The sequence below is a fragment of the Sylvia atricapilla genome, chromosome 4, assembly GCF_009819655.1.
Source record: "Sylvia atricapilla isolate bSylAtr1 chromosome 4, bSylAtr1.pri, whole genome shotgun sequence".
In the NCBI taxonomy this organism is placed as follows: Eukaryota; Metazoa; Chordata; class Aves; order Passeriformes; family Sylviidae; genus Sylvia; species Sylvia atricapilla.
The window spans coordinates 9,910,545-9,930,277 of record NC_089143.1 but is presented as its reverse complement, the minus strand read 5'-3'; the positions used below and the strand labels follow the sequence as shown (position 1 = coordinate 9,930,277).

Sequence of the window (19,733 nt, the reverse complement as noted above, 5' to 3'; positions counted from 1 at the left end):
GGGCCTGGATGGGATCCCCCTGAAGGTGCTGAAGGAGATGGTGGAAGAGCTCATTGAGCCACTCCATAATTTTTCATCAGTGTTGGTTAACTGGAGAGGTCCCAGATGATTTTGGAGGCTGGCCACTGTGATGCCAATCTACAGGAAGGCCAGAAGGAGGATCTGAGAGATCTACAGGGCTGTCAGCCTGATCTTGGTGGCCAGGAAGGGTATGGATGATATGAAGCTGAAGACTGGTTATCTTGAGTGTCCCTGTACATGGTGTGTACAGGACAGCCAGAGGACCAGGCCCAGCCAGTGTGGACTTAGGAAAAATGGGTCCTGCTGGACCAACCTGATCTCCTTTTATTACCAGATGACCTACCTAGTGGATGAGGAAAGGCTGTGGATGTAGTCTACCTGGACTTAAAGCCTTTAATGTTGTCTCCCAAAGCACCCTCCTGGAGAAGCTGGCAGCACACGGTTTGAACAGGTACACTCTTCACTGGCTGTGTGGTCAGGCCCAGAGAGTGGTGGTGAAGGGCAGCAGTGGCTGGTCACTGCTGGTGCTCCTGAGGAAGCAGTGTCAGGGCCAGTCCTGTTTAGTATCTCTACTGATAATCTGGATGAGGGGATTGAGTGCCCCTCAGTCAGTTCACAGATGACACCAAGTGAGTGGCAGTATTGTCTGCTGGAGGGCAGGAAGGCTCTGCAGAAGGACCTGGACAGGCTGGATCAATGGGGCAGGGCCAGTGCTATGGGGTTTAACATGATGAAGTGCCAAGTCCTACACTTGTGTCACAAGCCCAGCAGTGCTACAGGCTGGAGCAGAGAGGCTGGAAAGCTGCCCAGTGGAAAAGGACCTGGGGGTGCTGGCTGGGAGCTGCTGAACATGAGCCAGGGTGTGCCCAGGTGGCCAAAATGACCAGTGGCATCCTGGGCTGGGTCAGTGTGGCTAGCACAACCAGGTCAGTGACTGGCCCCCTGAACCCAGCACTGCTGAGGCCACACCTTGAATCCTGTTCCAAATTCTGGGTCCCTCTCTGCAAGGACACTGAGGTGCTGGAGTGAGACCAGAGAAGGACAATGGAGCTGGGGAAGAGTCTGGAACAAAAGTCTTCTGAGGAGCAGCTGAGGGAGCTGGGGGTGTTTAAAACTTTCTATGACTGCCTGAAAGGAAGTTGTAGCTAGGAGGGGAGTGGCCTCTTTAGGCAGCTAAAGGCAGGAAAGCAGCAATGGCTACAGCTGTGCCAGGGGAGGCTGAGGTTGAAAATCAGGAAAAATTTCTTCACTGGAAGGATTGTCAGGCACTGGAACAGACTGGCTAAGGATGTAGTTGAGTCACCATCACTGGAAGTATTAAAAAAATACTCAACATGGTATTAAGCACTGTAGTTAGCTGGTCTGATCAATGGCTAGAATCAATGACTTTGGAGGTCTTTTCCAACCTTAATCATTGAGTGGTATCTCCTACTGTTGTACTGAACCTAATTCTGCATTACATTCTGGAAAGCCTCTCCCAGAGGTGCTTTGCTTTGCAAATACACGATGTTAGAATCACAGAATTATCTCCAGCTGGGACTCCCTGAAATAGACATTCAAAAGTGCATAGACATTCGCAGTTGAATTTAACAGCATTAAAAGCTATACTAAAAATATCTCAGTGCAGATAAACTTGGTGTTGTGTACTCATCAGGTAGAGTATGTTCAAGGAATTAATTATATGCTATCAAATAAGAGTCACAAATTACTGTGACAAATTACATGAACTCTTAATATAATTTTTAAACTTCTGTAGTCCAGAACATTTTAAAAATCACAAGTAATATTCAAAGACTTGCAACTTGTCAAAATATAGTACCTTTCCTGTCAAAAGAAGAACCCTTGTCTCTTCTGAAATGTAATTCCTGTCATTGCAGAAATCCTGCATAAAAAAGAAAGTAAAAATTAGTTTGTCTTTGATGTCTCAATCTCACCTCTTTTTATATACACTCAACTGACTTCTCAAATTAGATGCAACTATCAAGTGTTACACATACTTCACACCATGCAACCTGCTGATCAATGAATCAATCTAATAGGTCAAACTTGTATTTTGGTGAAGACTTACAGTGAGCATTACTGAATGACAGTATGCCATACCTGAAATTGAGACAAACATTCTTCCTTCTAAAGTGACATGAATTGTTTGAAATTATGCAAAACTGCTCTCCCTATTTGTCCACTTGCACATTTTTAATGGGAAGTCCTAACAAAGGAAAAGAGGAGCCATTTTCTCTAACCAAGCTGGAAGATGTTACCTTTGTCACACTGAGTATCAGAGTTTTACACAGATCTAAATCCTGTAACTGAATAAAGGCATCAGCTCACTGTTACATGGCATCTGACATTTCACAATTAAATAGGAAACCAAATTTTGCTTAAACAGACTCTGAAAAGGCTGTTAATTAACAGTCTATGGCACTGAAAAATGTCAGCCAGTACATTCTCCAGGACAACTAAACCATCAGGTCTGGTCCAGAGAATTACTTGTGCTCCCTTTACACTTTTCAGAAGTAGGTCGCTTGGAGAGCAGTAGTACTACTGCTGACAGCACAGCTGCACTTGCCAAAGGTATTACTGGGCAGTAAGAGGAGCAACTTGCACAGCAAGCAGAACAGCCCAACAGCTACTGACAGACAGAAGCATACCATGGGTAACACAAAACAACGTTCCCCATTTTCTTGTCTGATTTGCATTCTAATTCACATATACAGTCAGAATATACATATAGTCTCATTGTATTCAATGCATTTGTAAAACACACCAATGAAATGACTCAGCAAATACATGCCAACATATCAGCATTAATTCCAATTAACTCTCACCTGGTTATAAACATTTCTGTCACATGTTCATAATACACAGACAGCACAGGATAGAGCTGATATTAAAAAAATAACTGCTGATAATAAAAGATGCATTTTCCCACTCATTATCTTACAGAGATAATCAGCTCTCCATCATAAAAAAATATTTCCCCTTATTACTTTGGAAATAAAATCAACAAATTTACCTTTTCAGGTTGTGTAAAAAATTTGGTTGGCAATACAGGGTCCTTTGGTGAATCTGCATTGCACAAAGCACTCTTGCTGTTGATAACACATAGTGCTACATCACATACTGTGTAAAGTTTCTGGAGAAAAAAAAAAAAAGAACAGCACGCTTTAGGAATTACTTACTGCTTTTACAGAGCAGAAAGAATGCAGTACTTTTAAAAAGTTTAAATTACGTGTTTAAATAACCACCACTAAGGACATTATTGTAATTATATAATTAACCATACTGCTGGGTCTTAAAACACATGGAGAAGTCCTCATTTTTATATGATACTATTTATAAAATACTTTACATTACTATGCTGTACAACTGAAGCTCCTGCTCAATCAAATCACCTTAAATGGTTTCTCATCTCTAGCTAGAGAACTCATCATTCTCATCATCAGCTAGAAACTAATGGGTTTACCAGTAGCTGTATAATGCAGTATTTCCTCCCCCAACAGCAGAAGACACGTATGTCAGGAAACTAGGTAATTGTTGTTAAAATAAGGTAGGCAGTATCAGGAATATTTTTTAAAATTGCAGGTATTATGTACTGACTGAGGTCAGCAAGGTTTTGCAAGAATGAGATTGGAAACATACAGACAGTGCTTGCAATTAGCAATGTCTCGAAAAAACCATAAAAATGTCAAAGCTAGTTCTTCCAGACCCTGCAAATCCTGCTTGTGAAACTCTCAGCTCATCACCCAGCACTAATCTCAACTGCATTTCTTACTTCATTGGCCTTTGGCTCATCAGGAGACTGAGCATCTCGGGTAAGCTTGATGTTTTCTGACATCTTTTTCATGAAGGCATGGCTATTGTTTTCATTCTTTGTCATCAAAACTTCAAGCATGAACCACAGGCACCTAAAAAGCCATAAAAGCACAAGCAATTACACTCCAGCTTTTATACTGCAGCTCCTACAAACAGCAAAGCTTTAGAAAATTTTGACAGCTGTACTAGCTTTTTCTTAAGAACCCAAAATCAATTTGAAGACAAACAGATAACATCATATAATGGTGTGAACAGAGTCTAGACCTTTACCACACACAGCCTTCATTGTACTCCTTGGAGTAAAACCAGCCAAATTAGTGTGCTTATTATTACATTGGTAAATACTGCCCAACCAACCAACTTAATTTTCTTCCACATATGAATAGAAACAGGACTTCTGGTGCTATCATCACCCAAATAAAATTCTGTAATCACTACCTTGAGCACTGTGTCCCTATCAACAAAGTACCACGAGCACACTCAAGGCAGGCTTAAACAAATCATGCTGCTGCTAGACAGTTATCCACACGAGGTGGATTAGTACTGCAGTTCAAATAGAAGAGGAGATCCAAAAAGCAGGTCAGATTCTTGCTAATGTTCCATAAGGGAGAAAAATTCTCCCAGGTAAGACATAATGGAATTAGCTTTCCGAGGTTTCTTTTTTTAAATCTGGCTTATTTATAGTTAGACTACATTTTATTTTGACTCCAAGTTTGTTTTAAAAATTTGTCAATTATGATATATAGAGCACAACTGCTCCATCCACAGCTATCACTTGTCACCAAAGCTCCACCATTGCATATGGTTAGAGGGTCAACAGTCACAATATGGTAAAATAGTACTTAGTTGGGAAAAACATATGGGTGCTTCTGGGAAATGCAGCCTTGGCCAGTAGCTAATTTAATTCTGAAGCTTTGGAAGAAAGATTGTTTAGCAGAAAGAGGTAATAAAACCCAAGAAAAATAGGATGACTGAACATTAGAATTCCCTGTTCAAAAAAGGCCCCATCTTCTTACCTGATACAAACTGTATTGAAAGGGATGAAGGAACATATCTCTCAAAAGCTCAGAGGCTTATGCTCCACCACAATACTTACAGAGCTATCTGATGTTCAAGAAACTAAGATGTCTCTAGTCTGACCTGCATCCAAGAGCTACAAAGGCTACAGTAAATCAATCTGTTAGACAGCTTTACATCCATTTATCCACTATCTTCAAGAACTCAACTAAGATGAATACAGGACCAGTAACATAACACCCTGACCCAGGTTCAGCAAAATCCAGTGCCATCCTGAGATTACTACTGAGAACACATTATACTCTGGTAATCCCAGTTAACTCATGTCAAATTCAATAGCTTGACTTACTCACTACATCAGAAAATTACATAAGTAATTACCAACTTGGAACAAAACCTGTCCAAAACACCAGTGCGATTTTTTGTAAAGAAATATGCACCTAGAAGAACACAGTCACGTAAGTCATTCTTTGTTTCCATTTCAGTAATTTTGGACTATGAATTAGGAAGAGAAAGATACTTGAGACAGTATGAAGATAAAAACAACCAACCCCAAACATACCCCTGCAGGATAAACTTAAAAATCTTCATCAGTAACAGTAAATATCACAGATTATGGTCCAGGAACTGTTAAGCATGCATTTACTGTACATCACTGTATCTAGGCCATGTAAACAAAGACAAACTAGGGAGACACCTACAAAACACACTGCAAATTCTGTTTTTCCAACTTTGCAAGCATCTATGTTAACACTTTAAAGTGAATACTAAGACACTCAAAGCTGTTAAAAGGAACACTGTATGACATTAAATGGAAAACATTTTTCTCATATCTCAGGAGACTCTTCTTAAGTATTCCTGCCAAAATTCCCCTACAGTGTATTTCTTTGTTTGGAGCAGTCCCTTCTGGCTAGCTCAACCAGTCTGTGACAAACATGAGGGAGGAAATTTGACAACAAAGAAAAGCTCTACAAGGAGCGTCCAAAAAAGCTCTGTGCGCTAGAAAGTGCTTCTCAAAGGAAGTATTAACTCAGTGACTGCAAATCAGAACTTGTTCCCATGCATTTTGGATAAAGTACATGCTGGAGGATGCTTTCAGATGTTGCCAGGAACAGGGAGTGCTGGGACAAAATGCAGGCTTGTTGATAAGGTAGAAAGTCTTCACTGACTTCAGGTCTGACCAGGTGTGAAGCAAGTAACTCAGAAATCAGAACACACCAAGCTTTTCATTTAGAGAAAGAATCAGACTTGGACTGTTACAAGCGAAGGTGCAAAAAGCAAAAAGCACTAAGATCTGAACTAGTCTATTGGTGCCAAAAAAGAACTGCTTCTCAGACGTCATATATTGCAGTATGTGGTTATATATGCCTAACACAAAACCAACAAAGCTCAGTTTCATCAAGAATCAATAGAACAAAAAACCAAAACACTAAAACCAGAGCTGTGTGGTGGGAGAGACAACATGCTTTAGTAATTTTTAAGTGTTAACTATTATTCACTGCAAGACATAAGGAGCAAAAGAAGTTGTAATTAAGATGAAATATGATTTGAGGCACACAAGAAGGTCTGAATCTGGAAACAACACAGAACAAGCCCCTGCCAAGTATGACAGTATTGTATACAGTAATTTTATAATAACAACAAAACTGCATGATTGTATACAGTAATCTCTGCTGAATACATTAAGAAGTACTAAGCCTGCACTGCTGATGTATAGTGTAAATGGTAAGTCAGCAGCAAACTTACAACGAATTTTAGTGGGCTTGCACAGGAAGGGGAAAATGAATTTCCACTGAGGCAGCACTTAGCCAGCCTCAGTGTTTTCAAGTCTTGGAGAAGCACTCTATTTTAAAAGTTCCAAAATATTTGAACTAACATTACTTGACATCCTATAAATATTCCTAGGCACAAAGACAAGACTCTAAAATCATTACTTTAAAAGAAGTGTACACAACTCACTAATTTGGTCTATACTACAGTATGACCTACAGTTTACCATTTGGGATCTCAGAATATACTGCTAAGCAGTTGTTGATGCCTTCTTTCCATGGCTGAAGTGTTCCGTATTTCATTTTTTCCATTTACTGGTTTGCAAGATACTGTTGATAAAACAAATATTTCTTCTTCCTAATTAGTTGTTTCCTTTTACTAATCATATTCTTTCCAAGTGCAGAACAATTCTCAGCATAAGAATTCTAGAGTCACTTGACACTTACTCTTTGACATCACGAAGCTGATCAACATCCTGAGGTTTTGTGAAATCTGGATCATGTGCCAGTAAGTGAATCATATATGGTACCACATATTCAGGCAGCAAGGACAGCAATTTTTCTACAGTAAGAACAACAAAAAATTGCTTCTGTATTACACACATACATGTGCATCATAAGAAAAACTTTTGCAAAGTAGAACTTCTTCAAACATGCAATGTAAAATTTTGACTTGCATTTTCTTCCTACAGACTTTACTTTTAATGAATCATTAAAAATAAATGAAGAGGTTTTACTACTACAGAACTACTTGGTCTTGCTTCAGGAAGAAGGTCATAAAGCCTAAAAATATCAGGACACAAGATTTTGTTTTTTGAACAAAACAACTACAACCATAAGAGCACTGTATTTTACATCCATAATTCTCAGCAATGTACAGCGGAGTATTTTATGGTGTATGCTAATACTGAACTAAGTAAACTTTGATTTGAACGTTTCTAATATAAAGATGAGGAAACAGATTAAACTTACCTGGTGTTTCCTTAGAAAAGCCAATTGCTTAAGGTTTAACAATTATTCCTTCCAGTTTACTATTATTGTACTCTTAACAATTTTACTGAAATACAAACCGTTAGCCATAGGATTCTGTTTGATATATTCTCTTCGTATACTGATGTTTTTGAGCAAGCACTGCCTGGCATGTGCTCTTCTCTCCTTCACAGGGTCTTTGGCACACAAAGCAAAGATTGCCATATATTCCAAAGGGAGCAGTAATTTCACAAGTGCCTTATGCAGCTTCTGGGCAAATATCTGCCTCACTTGGTAGCACTCATCCTACAGCAACACAAAACATAGAAATGCAACTATCAAAATCCTGGTCTTAAAAATAGCATTCGAGGTGGAAGTATGAGGAGACTTTTTAAAAATATGAACAGGAGCAGAACTATAAATATTTGAAATTGAAACTTCAATAACTGTTGTGAAAGCTATGGTGAGGAACAGAATATACTCAGTGTAGCAGCAACAAAAGCTCAGATGCAAGAACTCAATTAAGGGTCACTTCAATTCTAATGCAGTTACTTACATTAATGACGAGTGCACAGAGCTGGAACTGTTCTGGGGTTATTATTTCATGGTAACAGGGTTCCTGTGCAAGCTTCATTATTGCACTACCAGCAGCTAATCTCAGTCGAGACATGTCTGATTTACTAAACACGGCAGAGAAAAAAACCCAAACAATTAATCACAGCTCACCACAACTATCCTTAAATTACCTGAATGTTTCAATTTCTTCTTTTTACAAGATCAATGACCAGTCAATGAAGTCCCAGTAACATAGCTGTAAATCAAGGTAAATTAACCCTACCAAAGTTGGGGAAAAAAAAGAAAAAAGTGCTTTACTTTCCCTACCAAAAAACTCTACTTCAAGTAAAACAATTAATTTAGATGAGTCAAGTTTCTTGTTTTCTTATCACTGTCTAAATGAAAGCAACATTTTTGCCAGTTTTTCTCTTTCCTTCCTTCACCTTTAAGATGAAGTTGAGGTGCAGTTACCTCAGAGCTGGAATGAAGAAGCTCCACCCAAGATAAAATCTAACATGCTTGGGAGGTGCTTATCACTCAATTGTTTTCAAAGATACCTCTGCAGGTGTTTTACTCTTTACAATGTCTTTTACTAGGAAAATAATTTAATTTGGAACTCTGTAGGTATTAGCAAATTACAGGAAAGGGAGTATCTAACATAATTTCATGCTGCCACTCCATTCCCTCTATTACTACTTTGATCAGATCTGCAGCCAACATTGTGCTGACCTTAACATACCACAAGCACTCTAAAAGAACCAACATCCTTTGAAATTCTACAACAAAACGTAGTGAAGCCTGGAAGGAACAAAATCTGACCTGATTCGCTTCTGTTCTGTCAAGTCTCCTTCACTGACGAGCATGGCCGACAATAACCGGAGTGTGGAATTGGCAGATTTTGACTGGTTGTTTTTCATACCCAACAACCAGCGGACCAAAAGTTTAATTGCTTGCACCTATCGCACACAAACAGACCAACAATCAGCTTCCTTGCCAAAGTTACTACAACCTACTGTCGACAATTTGAATTTCCCATAGATTTCTGTGTGTTAGAGCTAATGCATTTTTAAAGGAACAGAATGAAGCAGTATTTAGAATGAAAAAGGAAGAAGCAGTCTTTGTGACCTCCGAAGACTTCAACTATGGTCCACTGTCTTTGCAGATTTGCATCAGCAAAGGATGCAGGATACTTGATATGTGATTAAAAGTAAGAGCATCTAGACAAACATTCCCAGAAATGGCCATAATTAGATTCACATTCACCAGGGTCTCAATTTATTTCAGATCTGTTTACAAGTCAGTAAAGTCAAATTAAAGTCACCTTTCTTGTAAGGAGAACTAAAACTTTTGAATTTCTTGATATTCTCAGCGCTCTGAATAATTAATATCAGTAAGTGGACACAAAAGAATGCGTATTTTCTATTAGTTTCATCACTTCTGAGTATAACCACGTAAGCAATAATATTCTAATATTAGTTGAAGGGATTTACTCTAATATTCCCCATTGCACAACTTGAAAAAAAGTAAATTTTTAGCTGCAGGTATATACATTATTGCTGTCAGCACATAACATACCTTTGCTAGTACTTCTGGAGAGACTTCTTCATCTGGAGACCAGAGTTTTCCATTTTTCTCGCCTGTTGACTATAGAAAATTCATGTAAGTTTACTAACTGGTTCAACCCATACAGAAAATGAAGGAATAAAAATAGGAAAGTCACGAGTTAGGCTGTCTTTCACAAAAATACCCTTTATAATGCAATTATCACTGTACTAATCATTTACACAACATTACTTTATGGACTCGTTAAATGAAACAGCTCTATTCCCCAGAGAGTTCATAACAGGTTAACAGCATAATAAGCACTTACCAAAAAAAAAAAAAATCTTACCCTGTCATTCATTAGGAGATCTTTCACAATGAAATTTGCAACAACAGATTTCATTGGAGAAGCAAACTGGTCTGGAGCCAACATAGAAATATGACCCAAAGAGACCAAGGGAGTTATAAGCTGTTCCGGTACATCAGCATTCAAACTTCTACTAAGAGGCTGAGGAAGGAGAAAGAAAAAAGAACAAATTCAAAATTCAATATGAAACTGAGGTACTGTTAACTCACAGTTGGAATGAAGCTCCACCCAAGATAACATCTAACATGCTTGGGAGGTGGTTATCACTCAATTGTTTTCAAAGATATCTCTGTTCAGTTAATAAATTAGCATGTCTTAAAAAGTGCTTATTTTACTGCTGTATTGATGATGCATTTCACTGTTTTTCCAAAAGAATCAATGAAATCAGCAATCAGAAGTATAAAGAATATGATTTCCTATTCAACAAAGTAAACAAAAATCTCATGTAAGTTAAAGGGCAAAGCAAATTCTATATTCTCTTCTTATTTTAATGTGAAACACATTCAAATCTGAGAGACATGAGAAAAAACTCTGACTCAATTCTGTTCAGAATTGTGAAAACCTGAATCCCAATTGCCAATGGCAGAAAACAGCAGCCAAAACCTTGGAAACCACCAGGGACGTTTCTACTAGCCATCAGTATTTATCTTCCAGGTAACAGTCACCGGGATAATTCCTTTATCACCCCACACCATTTCATCAGATTCTGGTATTAGGGAGGGAACAAACACTCTCACAGAAGTCTAAGCAGAGATTGAACTCTGCAAGTTTAATTCAAAGCTTTTCACACTTACAAATTATGCACAGGCTCAAAGATAGCCAAGATTAAGAGCCTAAAATATTTTATTACAAGTGCAGATTAATAATGTTATTATTTAAAAGACTACAGTGATTGGTAAAAAACTCTCTGGTCTGTATAGTAAGTCTTTTTGCTTAGTAACTTGTCTTAGGAGGAAGCAGTAAGTGAACAGTAAGGTGATGTCTGAGCTTACAGTCAAGTTGTTCTGCACTAACTCCCTTAGTGAGGCAAAGCTGTGTGTGCAAAGACCTTAAAGCTGGATAATTCAATACAGCTTGAAAGCAGATGATAGCTCTCATTTAGTATCTGCTAAATGTGTCCCCATGGGATTTGCTGTGGATCAGGTCAGCATATTTAGCTCACTTCCCCCAAACTTCTCCCATGCAGATAAAAATGAAAGCTTTAATCTATCAGAAATGACAATATTAGTAACTTTAAAACAAATATTAATAACCTGCTATTGTAAAATTCATGACTAAACTATCATATATCTGTATGCTTCCTGACCTCTTAAACTGTTATCTGTTAATAAACAGAAGGAATCAATTTTAATTACTGGTACCAATTAGTAACAGAAATGAATCTTAAAAATAAAAAGGTAACACATACCTCAAAGATCTGTGCAAGCTGTACTTCTTTATTTGAAAATACAGCATGTATACAGTGAACAGCTTGTTTTGCCTGATGAGGAGTGCCTCTTTTTGCTTTCTGATGCAAAATCGGAATTAGTGTTCTGTGTGAACATTAAATAGAATACTTCAAAATGCAATTCGCAATCTACAAAAATTTGAGTATCTTCACACATATAAATCTATCATCACTGTCTTATAAATCAAGCATTCCTTTGAAGTCTGTTCAGGAAAGATCACAATCAAACTAAAAAGCAGGATGGAACTGTATTTAGCAATACTTGTTGAATATCTGACTGTACACATACAAGAAGGAAACAGCCCACAGGAAAAAAATCAAACATGAAAGAAAATCATCATCAAAATAAAGCTATTTAGGAAGACAAATATAAAGTGGGGGCAACACGACAATTTCTGCTAGGGTGAATTCCTGGACTTATTATCCAAGCCTGGGAACGGCAGGGCTGAAGAAAATCTGTGAAACCTAAGAATAACCACTAAACATCAGTGTGTTTACAGGCTTTTACAATTGGAACTTTTAATCACAAGGTACACCCAAGTAAACAACTGCTTTGTTGTGAGACTTTGAATTTGAATCTCCTGCAATCTATCTGCTGATCAGAAGGCACAGAAGGAGAGGGCACGGCAGAAGCCACTCCTGATACCAGGTGCAGGCTGGTCAGACTTTAGTGTCACTCCTCAGGCAGTGCTGGAAGGCAGGCCTGTCCCCTCAGAGCTCAGCAGCTGAGACACTAACTAGACCCTGCAATTCACTCAGCAACTGACATGAAAAAAACAAAGTCACCTAGAAAGAGTCTGACACAAACACCCCCAAAATTTCCCTGCTTTCTTGAAAAGCTCTTTAACAATACAGTATTCACTACAGGATTATTCAGCACCCCGCTGAAACATTCTACATAATCAAAATCAGCAACCAGAGGCTAAGGAGCAACTTGCTGGATTGAAAGAACCAAACCTCAGTTTCCTCAAAACCTCCACAAAATCCAAAACCAAACCAAAGACCCTGAGAAATGTGTTAACAGTATCCTGAAGTGGAAAATCTCTTCTCAAACCTGCCAAGATTCCACAAATTGGATTAAGAGCCAAAACAGGAAAGAATTCAGTAAAACCTACAGTTAAAATAAGCTTCAATGACTAACCTACAGTTTTCATGGCGTTAAGTACATGTGCATTAAAATGTCTTTGCCAGGCCTTGGTGTAGCAGTTACAAGCCACACCTCAGCACACCCCAACTAACACAAATCTGCAAAAGGTGAAACCTGAAATGCTGACATGCACCTTTACATGTTTACATATACAAGTTTACACATGGCCCATGGGCTCTGTCTGAGTATGGCCAGTGCTCAGTGCTTCCATCAGGCTCCTGAGCTATATGGTAGTCTTTGTCCAGGAACTGGTACAATATCCATTATTTATTTCCTATACAAGGAAGAAGAACTTGAGCTGCTGCTGGTGAACACTGCTTCAAAGGACAGCAAGTTGCCTGCTCACAGAAACATTAAAAAGAAGCCCAAAACACAAACAGGTCCCTTGAATCAAACTATCTTGTTGATTTTATCAAGTAATTCATTTATGATAAAAATTTCTGAATACATGAAATCTGGAACATCTACTTGGCCTCAGACTTCTTTTTCTTTGTGTCAAGTGTAAACACTGACATGGCTTTTCAGAATGCCAACCTGACTTGCCTGGAAACCATGCCAAGGATGCTACCTCCACTTTGACAGTTACATTTTTAAGTTGAGACCCCCCAGACTAAATTTCTCCAACACCTAGCTAAAGCATGAAGTCAAAGAAATGTCAGCAATACCAGATCCTTTGAGAGAACATGATGTAACCCAGCAACAGAGTACTGATTAAATTCTGGTAAGGAACCAAAGACACTTGGGACTTTACTGGGAACTGTACTAACAATGGGGACTGCTGGGCTTTTCCTTCTCTTTACACATACAAATCTCATATACCTGCATTTGTAATATTTTTCTTTTGTCCAAAATCTGATCCCCATTCAGAAGAATACACTGGTGTACACTGTACACTGGTATACATTTTAGCATGGCAATTTTCAAAATGCTATTTCAATATACGAGAACTTGAAACCTGTGACTTATTATTTGGACAAGTTAGTTACTGACAGGCTGATCTTAAAGTTTCAGATGTTACTCACAAGGTAGTCAATAGTCCATGAATGCCTAGCCTATTATGCAGCTTTAATCAGCAATACAGCATGAACTGCAAGACAACTTTTACAGACAGCAAATTATTCTTTGCTGGAAATTCCTGCTTTTAGATTTTGTTTCCCATCTTGTTTAATAACCGAGATGTTAACTGTATCTGTGTTCCTTACAAAGACAGAAAAATCATATGAAGGACATATATGAGTAGAAATTATGCCAAACAATCATATCTTTGCTGTATTTTTGCTGCTGCTTATTTTGTAACCTAAAAGATTTGCTATGCAGTGGTTTTAAGTTGTCTATGATAAGAAGATTCTTAAGAAGTACCTAACACATTCCATAAACATATAAAAACTGAGAACACAGAATTTAAAAATGAAGGGACAGGGACAGAAAGGTACTGAAGGAAATCAAAATCATGGAAGAGAAGTTGTTCATATTAACAACACAAGATAGGGGCAACAATGAATGAACTATCAAGAAGCAGAATTCCAGATATGAAAAGCAGCACATAGCAATACTCACGATCTTATCTGTGGCAAGTCTGTTTCTATTTTGTGACCCGTGTTTCTGAAAATCTGTATGGCTGCCTCAGCTACCTTATCATCTTCCATCCTGAGGCACTGCAGTAGAGACTCATAGGTCTCTGCAGAGTGGAACGAGGTAGGATGAGTAAAGGACAGAACCTGGAGACACACATTAAAACAAAGGTATATTCATTCATAGTAAATGCATACTCAGAAAAACAAAATGATGGCTGTTTATGAGCATTACCATCAACATATATAGCTGTTACATGCCCATATTAAACTATTACATTCAATAACTTCATTGTAGAGATGATTATATAAAAATTTTCAAATAAATTCAACTAGGCTTTGTTTTTCAGGTCCTCCTGTCCTCCAAATATTTTGTAGATACTACATGATTTGAATATATAAAACTTCTTCAAATGAACACTTATTAAAGAGTACTCGTTTGTATTGCAACCTGTTTAAGAACACTTTCTTTCAACCTAATTTAACTGAACGGAAATTTTAATTTCTTCAGAATCTATAGTCCCTGAGCAGAAAAGAAACCAAGAACATTAAGATATCTACAAACAAAACATGGGGTACTGTTTTCCAGGTATATCAAATCCTTCTTTTTCCCCCTTCCACTTCTCAGCACCACCGAGAATACAGGTTCCGTTTTTTTCCTCTACATAACATGGCCCTTGAGCTAACTGCTTGCTTTCCTTCCAGTGTCATACACACCCCAAAAAAGGTGTGTCTCCCAGTTCCCTGTTTCTCTTCCTCTCACTTTACCTCTACACCTTCTTCTCTACTACTTCCCTAAGCAGAAATGAATTGCTGCTTTAACATGTACATTTCAATGCTCAGCACCTTTTCAAAACGTACCCCTTCCAACAAACCCTTTCTTCCATTATTCTTCTTTCAAGAGAGTACTAATAACCAGTTTCATACATTAAAGAAGTAATTATCTAAGTAATGACTATTAAAGCCATGCTAACATTCATTTGTTACTCATGCCACTTTTGTCCCTTCCATGACAGATTATTGCTGCATTAATGTAGATTTACCTTGAGAAGTTCAAGTCCTGCACGAATAGCAGTATCAGGACTTACACCCTCCTCTTCATCATCAGCTGTCCCCTCTATGGATTTATTCATCAGTTTTACTAGTGCACTAAAATGAGAGATACAAAAACGAGCAAACAAATAAGTATGACAAGTTTGAAGGCTGCAGATATAAGCAAGATTACTTGGTTTTCACAACATACAAAGGGAAGACAACAGTCCTTCAGGGGTGGTGTTGGCATTGCTATTTGGTTCTTGATATTTTAAAGTTATTACATTAGCCATTTTCCTTCTAATTTCACTTTCTGCAAAATGAATTCTTTGGGGTGAAAAAAAACCCATCCAAAAAAACCCCCCACCGTGCTGGTGGCATTAGATCAACACATACTTGCACAAGTTTCAGAATGTAATTAGGTTGCCAGACAGGTCTCAAAAGAAATCAAAACATTCTCTTGCACAACCCCACAAAAGCTAATTAATTCAGATGCTATATGGAAGACTGTGCTGCAGTTAACTATGTGAAAATTATGTTCACAGTTTTCACCTGAAGCCCCAAAAATAGAACTTTCACCATGAACTGCTACATTTTTAAAATCATTTTGCAGACAGCACCGCAAAGCAGCATCAAAAGAAGTTGCATCCTCTAGGTTGCTGGGAATGAATACATCTACATAATTTTCATTTAAAATTCACCCACACATTTAGTACTAGGACAGACCAATTTAAATAACAAATAGATTATTTTTTCTTTTGCCATTTCTATCATCTCTTTAATCATTCATGAGTCGACTTTACATGATCTTCCAAACTTACCTAATGGCTTCTGAGTCAATATGTACAGGGGCAATTCTTTCCAAAAGAAATTTGACCATTTCCAGAAAAGGATTTGTTGGCTGCTTAGGATTTGCAAGTTTCCGGGCTATCTCCCTCTACAAGAATATTAGATACAAACAAGAATTACGCTCGTTTTACTTCTTTAACATGTTGAGTAAGCTAAATATAGTCACTTCTTTTTACCACAGAGATTGTCTTTATAATCAGTGAAACGTACTTTAACAGGGTTATCTCCATGCCTCTCTTTATGTTAGATTCAAAGCAGACATAGTTTACAAAACCATTGATTACAGGTTTCTAGTTAAGAGTTCTTCAGGGGTTCTTAAGAATTGCAGCCCAGATTCAAAACAGATTTAAGGAAGAGTGAAGTCAGTGCACAGAATGGATATGTCTGTTGTGAACTGTAATCCAGAAAACTGTGGGTAACCCTGTAGTACATGAGATTTCTTAACAATGAAAAAATTTCCTGCTCCCTTTGCTGCACAATTTCTGAGCCATTAGACAAAACGCAAGAAATCTATGTCTGTCTGTAGGTGCTCTTCATGATCTTTTTAATTTCTGCCAATGAAATTGCTTACTTTGCCTTAGACCATAAAAAAAAATCTGTAGTAGTTGGCAGACTCTGGCAGAGTACAAACTTAATATTAAGATGTGTATTTTCAAAGAGGTTAAATAACACGAGGAAAAGAAAGAATCATCTCAAAATACTATTCTAGGATGAAAAATAAATTAACAATATGCAGATAGTAATAGATGACTTGCAGGTACTTGAAAGCTGAACTGGTGTGAGAAGACAGTTAGGGAATTCTACCACAGAACAAGCACTTCAAATAAAATATTTTGAAGAAATAAATTGGTCCTTTAGACACTATGCTTGATGCTCATAATCCCAGCAAGGAATAAAGCTCATGTTTTCTTAAGATGATAATCGTAATTATCTTTTCCCTAATCTCTACAAGTTAATAAAAAAGGCACTTTTTGAAAATTGGAAACATGTAAAACCATGTTTAGGTAACTAAGGCAACCATTAATTCCAGGTAGCTGTTTTAATCACAAATACTTTTGGTATAAAAGTGTGCTTTTCCATTTCCTTACCACACAGACATCTGCCTGTTTACAAGAACATGTAGGGCTAATTAACAGTTCAAGCTGGGACCGAAGTTTCTCATCATCTCCCAAAACCTGATTGAATTTCTTCACAAAATCTTGTGCTTTTCCAGGATCTGGAAGGTTTTCTGTATGATTAAAAACAGTTCAACATGAGATAAATCTGCAACTTCAGCAGGCCAAGATTCACAAAAATATAGTTTCCATGAATGCTGTACTAGTTTACAGAATGTTTATAGAAAGTTATTAACACTTACTTGCTATGGTCATCAGCTTTCCAAACATGGCAGCACTGTTTGCTTCTGACTGAGGACAACAGCAAAAACAGATAAGCAAATCAGCAGTAACTCCTTTATAAAATACACCTTTAAGATGATCTGTTAAGTTCTTCTGCAGCACTACTTTCTACTCCTGAATCTTACATTTTATGTTTTTGTTTTAAGGATAGATACTAGATTAGTAAAACTATCATTAGCAGCCATTACACAGAGTGGGGAAAAATCTTGTAACATCAAAGAACTGCAAAAATTCATTAATTCACATAACAGGTCAAAATCAGGAAAAAGACCCCAGTACGCCCAAAACAGAAAATTCCCACAAGCTCACTCTCTCACCAAAACCTCAAAGCAATGCCCTTCTATTTAAAATTTCTACTAGAAAAATTCCAGTACAAATACTTAAAGACTTGTTTTTTCTAACCAACAAAGAAATCACTGCTTTTTGTTACAATATATTCCATTTTCAAAATCTCTTAGAAACTGAGAAAGGAGAAAAGGTCTGTCAAAAGCAGACAAAAACCTTTGAAACTTTTAAAACTTGTTCCAAAGTTCTTGAGTAGTACTACGAAAGAATGATCAACAGAAGGAGGTCATATACCTTCAAGCATTACAGAAAAAACTTTACTTTGTGAGAATGGAATGTTGTCTCCATAAAGAAATCAATGAATAACAAAGTTACACTGAACAAATAACACAGCATTAAAACTCCCCAATAAGTCAGTCCCACAGATCCACTGGATTAAAGTATAAATATTTTCAAAACCGTACAGTGGGCTGCTTATGCAAATCCAGCAATTCTCGTACGTGACTCCTTAGCATGTTCTGGCACTTCCACATCTCATTCAGTGCTCTGCAAAAATGGGAAACCAGAAAAGAAAAGCTTCTCCGTGACAAGAACATGCTAGATGTTTTAATAAACAAGATTGTTTATTTATCTTAGAAGTGCAAAACCTACCAGGTACAATCAAAACCTACCAAATACTAAAAATAACTGTTGAAAACAAATTTTCAACTGATTTTCTCTTTTTACAGAACATCCTCTCTCTTATTCTTCTAGGAACAATTTAATGTATGCAGGACACCCCTGGTATTTTTTACAACCACCCAAATTAAGAACAGGCCACCATCAACCAGAATTCAGTTACAGATACCATCATCATGGTCCCTAACACAGAGCAAACCTAGAGGTCACCACCTGAGCACCTTTAAGTCTGCATTGTTCTGATCTGATGAAAATGAACGGATAAACCCGCTCTTTTCAAACATCACGGGATCCTTTAGTCTAATGGATGTGTTGGGTTTGTATATAAAAGGGAAATGCTTTCAAATATTATCCTACTTGCAAATAATACTAAGCATCCATTCTTTGTATTTTTATTACATATTACAAGAAAGAGAACATAGGTGTTAGAAAAGCCTAAGAAAGCAAGTATTTGTTGAATACAAACTATACTTACTTGACAGCATTTGGATCCAAGCTAGCATACAAATAGTACAAGCACTTCATTCGCTCTTCTGTTTCCAGATTGTGTGGAACAAGATACTGAGCAAAGATTTTCTCAACCAGTAATCTTCAGGAAAAGAAGAAAAAAAAGAAGAGAAATCAGTACTGTACATGTCAAACAATAGTGATACCTTTCAGACAAGCTGAAAAAAAAACCCAAGAAATAGTGGAAGTCATTAAAACCAGATTTTTCAACAAAGAGACAAAAAAGGAGTGGCCTTTATTTCAGCCATAAAGATTCCTTCCACTACTGACAAAAAGAGCAGCAAGAACTGCTCCGAGAGCTTTCACTTTCACCTCTAAGAGGAGAATCTATCACCATCCAAATTCTCCTTGTCTTTAGGATCTGAGAATCTCCCTTTGTTTATTCTAATGTATAGAAGGAAGGAACACAGACAATAAAAACTCAAATAAAGGAGAAAGAATACAAGAATATAAATCAAAGGGGAAAAAAAGTAAAAATCTGAAGCATCCTTGAGGGAATAGTTAAAATTGAACTTGTAGTACCTGAGAATCTACTCATTCTAATACACAAGCTAAAAGTCAGCACCAAAAAGGTGGAGATGAAGGAACACTAAAACATACACAACTAAAGAAGCAGAAAAGGAACTAAGTGAGACCAAACCAAACCAGCAAAAACAATCTCCAATTATCTTTTTAAATACACATTTGAAGTTTTAAATGAAATACCAACTTTGAACTACAAAACACGAGAGGTTAATCTAATTATAGCCCCCCAATGAAAGAACATT

The 19,733-nt window shown here is 37.4% G+C and overlaps 1 protein-coding gene across 2 annotated transcripts in view; it reads right to left on the bottom strand.

Annotated features, from left to right (window-relative positions):
- The window catches only part of PDS5A (PDS5 cohesin associated factor A), a 78,589-nt gene that overhangs the window by 8,923 nt on the left and 49,933 nt on the right, over window positions 1–19,733 (bottom strand). For both annotated transcript variants that reach the window (XM_066317090.1, XM_066317091.1), the window contains exons 13-29: window positions 18,935–19,048; window positions 18,246–18,327; window positions 17,457–17,505; window positions 17,188–17,327; window positions 16,072–16,187; window positions 15,262–15,367; window positions 14,205–14,365; window positions 11,462–11,585; window positions 10,036–10,194; window positions 9,720–9,788; window positions 8,964–9,100; window positions 8,146–8,269; window positions 7,691–7,895; window positions 7,068–7,182; window positions 3,794–3,926; window positions 3,035–3,154; window positions 1,841–1,903 (exon numbers count right to left, since the gene is read on the bottom strand). In XM_066317090.1, coding sequence (XP_066173187.1) covers window positions 1,841–1,903; window positions 3,035–3,154; window positions 3,794–3,926; window positions 7,068–7,182; window positions 7,691–7,895; window positions 8,146–8,269; window positions 8,964–9,100; window positions 9,720–9,788; window positions 10,036–10,194; window positions 11,462–11,585; window positions 14,205–14,365; window positions 15,262–15,367; window positions 16,072–16,187; window positions 17,188–17,327; window positions 17,457–17,505; window positions 18,246–18,327; window positions 18,935–19,048 — 2,017 coding nt within the window. The remainder of the gene's footprint in view (window positions 1–1,840; window positions 1,904–3,034; window positions 3,155–3,793; window positions 3,927–7,067; window positions 7,183–7,690; window positions 7,896–8,145; window positions 8,270–8,963; window positions 9,101–9,719; window positions 9,789–10,035; window positions 10,195–11,461; window positions 11,586–14,204; window positions 14,366–15,261; window positions 15,368–16,071; window positions 16,188–17,187; window positions 17,328–17,456; window positions 17,506–18,245; window positions 18,328–18,934; window positions 19,049–19,733) is intronic.